The sequence below is a fragment of the Dendrobium catenatum genome, unplaced genomic scaffold, assembly GCF_001605985.2.
Source record: "Dendrobium catenatum unplaced genomic scaffold, ASM160598v2 fragScaff_scaffold_1598, whole genome shotgun sequence".
Taxonomy (NCBI): domain Eukaryota; kingdom Viridiplantae; phylum Streptophyta; class Magnoliopsida; order Asparagales; family Orchidaceae; genus Dendrobium; species Dendrobium catenatum.
Window position 1 is genome coordinate 767984 of NW_021320060.1, and position 7288 is coordinate 775271.

The following is a 7288-nucleotide window of genomic DNA, read 5'->3' on the forward strand; positions in this document are numbered from 1 at the left end:
TTTTTTGGGTTTTTGGATTTTGGTGCTTGAAAAGCATTTGAAATTGTTTGTGAACCCATCCGGTTGAGATTTATTATTCGACGCAGTCATCATCGGGGTGTTAGTAACTCTGTCTGACTGTCGAAAGAGGATCGAATTTCATATGTTTTATGCCCATACTGGTGAATTCGTATTGTTATAGACCTTTGAAGTCCTAATATGAATGTATTAAAAAAATTATACCGGTCACCATCACCATATACTTGTTTGATTGTTCGAACCCTGTCGACTTCTATTAACCCATATAGAAGGATCGTGTGTGAACTTGAATTCACTTATTGACCCACAAAGCTTCTCTAGATGCCACGTGTGTACCAATAACATGCTCGACGGGGCCCATGCAGGTGTTTGGGGGGTATTTTGTAATTATTTGTTGAACCTTGTCGACTCCTATTTACCCACTTAGGAGGATCGGATTCAAATTTAATAACCCACGCAGTATTCCTAGACGTCATGTGTGTACCAATAACACGCTCACTAGGGCTCACACGGGTTTCATGATTACTTTTACCCCTTTTAGTGTACCTATGTGTATACAAACTACGGTGCACGTGCAGGGGTATTTTGAAAGTATTTGTAGATGCCTTCAGTCTGCTTATACGAATGTTGTAGATCCGGTGGCGTGGCGTAACAACTTCTGAATAGAGTTATTTGCTGCTTCGTACAGGTAGACTATTGTGCAGTAATTGTTGCTTTTTGAAAGTGGATCATAGTGCACCAACTAATCTACTGCCTTACATTTGAAGTGTAGTCGTTTAGTATTTTGCTTATGGACAATAGATGGGGTATATGACGGGTCTCCTACAATGACTCGTAGGATCTTGCATTTGATACAATCATTTTTGTATTTTGTTTGTAAACATTATATTGGGTGTAGAACAGATCTCCTACAATAGTTCATAGGAGCTTGCATTCACTGTGATATTCTCCCTTGTAGGTAGAAGATCCATTAAGCCTTTCATACATCTTCCGCCATAGCTTGTAGATAAGACTGATGTATTTCAACATTGATAGAAAGAGGGTTGTATCCTTCATAATTCTCTTACCTCACTTGTGGGCATACCACATTGATTTTGTATAAATATCACTTGTAGGAACTTCATGGCAGTCATTGCATTTATTTTATGTTGTGCATCATCATTTGTAGGAAGAATTATTGTTTGCATGTTGATGTTTGCATTTTGTAGCATAAGAGCCCTCCATCATTTATTCTGAAGCTTCTTGGAAGTATTATGGCTTAGCAAGCATTGATGGTGACTCCATTACTCTTGATGAATCTTTAACTACCATAGGGATTTTTCTATTCATTACAACTCATCTAAATTTTCTTGCAAAAACATTGCATTCCTTCATTCAATTGAGATGATCATTGTCGGTTAATTATAATTGCTCAAATAAGCTTTACACCAAGGCTTGTAATGGGTGATTGTTTGCTTGCTTGGATGAAATTTAGATGGATCACCCTCTCTGATAGGATTTGCAACTCCTAATGGAATGATAATTCCTTAATCTTTATTGAGAGTTTATTGCTATGATCCAAACTCAAACTTCGCTATAATTCAAGTTTCATGTACAAGTTCAAGTCTTCATAGTTAAATGGAAAGTCTTTGCTTGTGTTCAGATCTTTGTTCATTTGATCTTTAAATGCAAGTTCAAGTTCATCGGATGCTTAAATCAAGTTCTATGCATATGATTCAAGTTCTTACTTGAGTTCAAGTAACCAACTCAAGTTATCGTTCTTGTTTTAGTTCAAAGTGCAAATTCAAGTTATCTTGTAGTTGTTCAAAACTACAATCTCAAGTCAAAGTTCTTTGTATTCATTCTTTTGAGTTTAGTCCGAGTTCAAAATGAGTCATTGCTGAAGTTCAAATGAGAGTCCAAGTTCATATTCATTTCAATTAGAATTGAATTCATTTGGGTTCAAGTTCATTTAAGTAAATTGAATCAAGTTCACAAGTCCGAGTCCACTGTTCTATCAAGTTCAAAGGTTCACAAGCTAAGTCCAAGTTTGATCATCCCTCGAGTTCAATCAAATCCAACTGTAGCATTGTGTTCACCCGAAATTTTGGCAGCCTTCTAGCATCTCCCCTATTTAGGAGAAAACTACGAAAAACTGGGCCTTTCCCATCACACTAAGAAAACGTGTATGGTAGAAGACCTTTTTTGAGGACACCGCGGCCATGTATTTTTTTATCCCCCAACATGTTAAGAAAAGCGTGTATGGGTATTTTGAAAATATTTTGCAAGAAAAGCAATTATTTCCCCGCAAGCGGGTACTTATGGGTATCCCCGCTTCATCGTACACATCGCACCGAGCTCCCTTTCCACCACACTAAAAAAAGTGTGTATAGGTGGGGTTTCCAAGGCGATACAAACTTCGAAGAAGGTATTTTAGGTGATTACCCGCTTCGTCGCAAGCGTTGGGATGCACGTCCTCCCACCACGCTAAGAAAAGCGAGTATAGGTGGTCGTTTTGTCTCGACGCAGGCATTGAAATCAGGTTTTTGGAGTTTTAGGGTTTAGGAGTTATACCTTCGCGGGCTTTGATGGTGGAGGCTCGTGGACCGAGGGAGAGAGAGCAAGCATTTACTCTTCTCTTCTTATCATTAATTATATTTAAAAAAATTTTTTTAATTAAAAATAATAAAAATAATAATTGAATAAAATTTCCCTCCCCCTCTTCACTGTTCTTGGTTTGGGGATTCACGGGATTTGGCTGAAGTTGCGCACGTATGGGAGAGAGTTACCTTCATGGCAAGGGAGCTCCCGTGGTTGCTTCGATCAAAATGCCACAACTTCTAGTCTGATAGGAAGGGAGAGCATCGAAGGAGGAGGAAAGCGTCCGACTGGAGTCGGAGGAGGTGACGAGTGGTGGAGGCTTCGGGTTGAGGGCTCTCGATCGGCAAGGTAGGGAGAATGATCTCTCTCTCTCTCTCTCTCTCTTTCTCTCTCTCTATCTATGAAATGAAAGGAGACGAAGGTGGAAGAGCTCGGGAGGAGTTCAGATCAGCAGAAGATTGGAAGAGTGGCAGGGGGTTTCGCATGTGTAGAAGGAAGTAGCGAATGAGGAGCTCGGCTTCTATTTAACGACGAATGTGGTTATTCGATCGAGGCAACGTCGCAGGAAATCTGGGAAGAGACACGAGTCCAGCGGCTCCAGCAGGATTTCAGGCAGGATTTAAAGGATTTCGACGGCTTCTCGATGGATACGAGGATTCCAACCGAGATTTCAGCATAAATTCTGGATCCGACGGTCAAGGTATGATTTCATTTTTGTTTCTTTTGGATATTATACAGAGGTCAACAAATGCCCCCCCAACAAATGTGATTTGCATCCAGAGCGAATCATGTTTGTTGTATGCTGCTTGACCTTGTGGATCTCTAGATATTTGTTCTAGATGTCAAACAAAACTTCCATTTAGTGGATCTCCAAAAATTTGTTTGGATGTCATACTGAGATTCATTCTATAGATCTCCAAGAGTCCATCTTCGTGCCTTCATGGATCCTTAGATTCATGTGTAACCTTCAGTATAGTTGATATATTTTCTCTTGCTCAAGTAGAGATCCTCGGGGTAGTGATAGAGTACTTTATATTTAGATCCTTAGAGCTTCACTTTGTAGATTGATGCTAGTGGATAGTATTATCATCTCTTGCTCTACTTTTGAACCATTGTCACTTTTGCTTATAGCATTTTAGTATCATTTAAAATTTATTTGATCTTTGTAGATTCATTAGTCGGTGGGACTTTGCTGTCTTAGGCTCTCCACAGTTGCTTTTGTGTTCAGGTACACTTTCTCCCCTTTTCCTTAGTTTTGATTTTGCGCTTTGTGTGAACTTTGGGATAATTTTCTTCGGTCCTTTGCTTTGTGCTTTGGCGGACTTGTTGAAAAAAAATTCCTTCGATACTCGCTTTGTGCTTTATGGATTTGTTGAATGATTTGTATGTTCTAGATTCAGTTGATAGTACCGAACGTATGTAGTATTTTGATTCTTAACCACTTGAGAAGACTTTAATCTGAATCACTTGAGTTCATCAGATTGGGAGAGCTAGAATTTGATAGCTCTTTGTCCTCTGGTTGCTGAGATTGGAGTTCCTCTACTACAGCCTTTATTATGGCTTGTTGAGTAGATGGAGCTGTAAGTGATCCGGACATATTTGAGCGTGTTGAATTCGACCTTTTACACTCATTCAGGCTTTAGACTTGAGCTATGGGACTAGTTTTGCTGAAGTTGGAAGATTTGGAGTTCTCCTTTATGGTTGAAGATTTTGAGCCTACGAATATTCGATGATTGTTCGAGACTCATCCTTCCACTGGAACTTTGATTCTCCAGTCATTTTGAGAGAATTCAGTATACTATGATCACTTGAACCTGCCGAGTCAAATTAGCCTTTGTTCTTCCTACAATACCTGCTGATGGGTTGATGAAGTGGGGGTTCTGCTACTACGGCCTTTCTTATGGCTTGTTGAGTAGACAGAGCTTCCAGCAATCATACTATATTTGGGCATGTTGGATTCGACCATTTACACCCATTCGAACCTTAAGCTTCATGCTGTCGAAATACTTCAAGCTTCTTCGGCTCAATTTTGTATGAGTGTGCAGTCACAAAAGTCTCTTTCTTAACTTTTGAGTCTTTATTCATTGGAGAAGGTGATGTCTCTAGCTTTTGAAAGATCACCTGCATATACTTTGGAAAACAAGTATTTATATTCTTTAGCATGAAATAACATTTGAATTGATAATTTTAAATATTTATTCGGGGATCTTGGCATGCAGTGCGATATCGACCCAAATAAATATTTAAAATGCCCCTGTCTCACAGGGACATTTTAGAATTGAATAAATTTGATATTTGAGATTTTAAATATTCATTTGGGGATCTCGTCGTGCAGCGTGATGTTAACCCAAACAAATATTTAAAATGCCCCCTATCTCATAGGGACATTTTGGATAGGCTTTGTATCTTTGAGATTTTAAATATTTATTCAGGGATCTCGGCATATAGTGCGATGTCGACCTGAATAAATATTTAAAATGCCTCAAATCTGATGGAGTTTTTTGAAATGTATTCTTGTTATACAAGAGAATTTCAAAATATGAATGTGAGCATGCACTAATAACTATACACATAAAACTTTGATAATTATAAAGTACATTAGTCATGAAATTCTCATGCATGATACTTCTTTAAATGTCGGCCGTTGATAGGTGGCATAGGCCTCTGACCGTTCATATCGATCAACTGATATGCTCCTCCTTGGTACACCTTCTCGATGACGAAAGGGTCTTCCTAGTTGGATACAAATTTTCCATTGATTTTTCGGTGTGGGATGATTGGTCTTCTCAGCACCAGGACCAATCTCCTTCTTGAAATGACCGAGTACACACCATATGATCGAAGGATTTTGTCATTCTTCCTCGGTAGATTTCCAAGTTTTGTTAAGCTTGTAACCTGAGTTCATCAAGTGCGTCGAGCTCTTCCATTCTTAAGCGGGCATTTTGCTCTTGAGTGAGATCATTCTGAATTGCTATCCGGAGTGACGGAAGTTCAATCTCTAATGATAATACGGCTTCAACACCGAACACCAATGAATAAGGAGTGGCTTTGATTGGCGTCTTGTAGGTTGTACAGTATGCCCATAGTGCTTCTGCCATCTTCGTAAGCCACTCTCTTTTGTTCTTGGTGAGGATCTTTTTCAACAATTTCACCAGCATCGTGTTGAAGGCCTCTGCCAATCCATTTGCCCTTGGATTGTATATTGACGAGTACCGCCAATCAATCTTATTCCTATCAATAAACTTGTAAATTTTTGTACTCTCACCAAAAATGTAAACAACATTGTGGGTGAAAAAGTTGATCACATGCTCGAATGTGACCTCTCTGAACAGAGCTGCTTCTGCCCACTTGGAAAAGTAGTCCATCGCTACTAGAATGAAACGGTGTCCTGCTGATGACGGCGGATCTATTGGCTCGATAATATCAGTACCCTAGCATTCAAATTGTCAGGATGCTATCGTTGGGTGCAAAGGATTTGGAGGCTGGTATATAACATCACCGTGAATCTGGCATTCGTGGCATCTCTTAGTGTGGTCGATATAATCTTTCACCATGGTCGGCCAATAATAACCCATTCTCTTGATTTTAGTAGTCATCTTGGGACCTGACTGATGAGCTCCGTAAAGCCCTTCGTAGACTTCTACTACCACTTTATCAGCTTCCTTGCTCCCTAGGCACCTTAGCCACATTTGATCAAAATCTCATATATACAACATGTCATTGACAAATACGTATCGCAACGCCCTTTTTGAATTTGTGCAGCCGTAGACTTTTCTACTGGGAGTTTGTTTTCTTTGAAGTAGTCAATGAATGGTTTCCTCCAATCATTTTCGACTTCAATATCTAAACAATGCCACCACGATTCTGAAGCTTGACTAGCTTTATGTCTCTTGGCCACATGATAATCTTCCGGATAATTTTCCATAATGATTTGATGGAGAGGTTGAGGGTCAACTGGGGTTTCATCCTGCTGACTTGAATCTGGAATTCCCTCCGCCTTCGGGAATTGTAACAGAGCGGGTTCTAAGATCTAACGATTATAAACTCTGATGAATATAGGTTTCTCCTCATTAGAATGTGCCATTTCCTTGACCAACTTGGCCAAATAATCTGCTTTGGCATTCTATCCTCAAGGAATTTAAACTATTTTAACATTTGGCACCTGCTTTAGGAGCTCAAGGGTTCACCGGTGGTAGTGAGCCAATTCAACCTTAGAAATCTTGTAAATGCCCAAGACTTGATTTATCACCAGTTGAGAGTCGCCGAAAATTTGAATATTTTGAATTTTAACGTCAATTGTAATCTCCAACCCTACTATTAGAGCTTCGTATTCGGCTTCATTGTTGGTCCGAGGTTCAGTAAGACTGAATGCTAACCTCATTATGCCTCCTTCAGGTGGTATGAGAACAACATCGATGCCGGCTCAGGCCCTTGTAATATTTAGAGGTCGGGCTGGTTTAATTGATGATGCTTCATCGAAGCACATCTCCTAAATGGTAGCTTTTCATTTTCATTAACTTGCATGATTTTTTCGTCAGGCAAATCATCGTTTAGTGGAGAGTCTTCCGGGATAGGATGTGCGGCAAAAAAATCTACCAAGGATTGTCGTTTTATTGCCTTTTATGAATGTATGTGATATCAAACTGTAATAACAATACTGCCCACCTGGCTAGATGACCTGTCAACGCTG

The 7288-nt window shown here is 39.6% G+C and overlaps 1 protein-coding gene across 1 annotated transcript; it reads right to left on the reverse strand.

Annotated features, from left to right (window-relative positions):
• Positions 1-4581: 4581 nt before the first annotated feature.
• Positions 4582-5963, reverse strand: LOC110094180. Its single transcript, XM_020819342.1, has 2 exons — positions 5610-5963; positions 4582-4719 (listed from the first exon to the last, which is right to left on the reverse strand). Exons 1-2 carry the CDS (start codon positions 5961-5963, stop codon positions 4582-4584), a joined length of 492 nt encoding a protein of 163 aa, XP_020675001.1.
• Positions 5964-7288: the final 1325 nt, after the last annotated feature.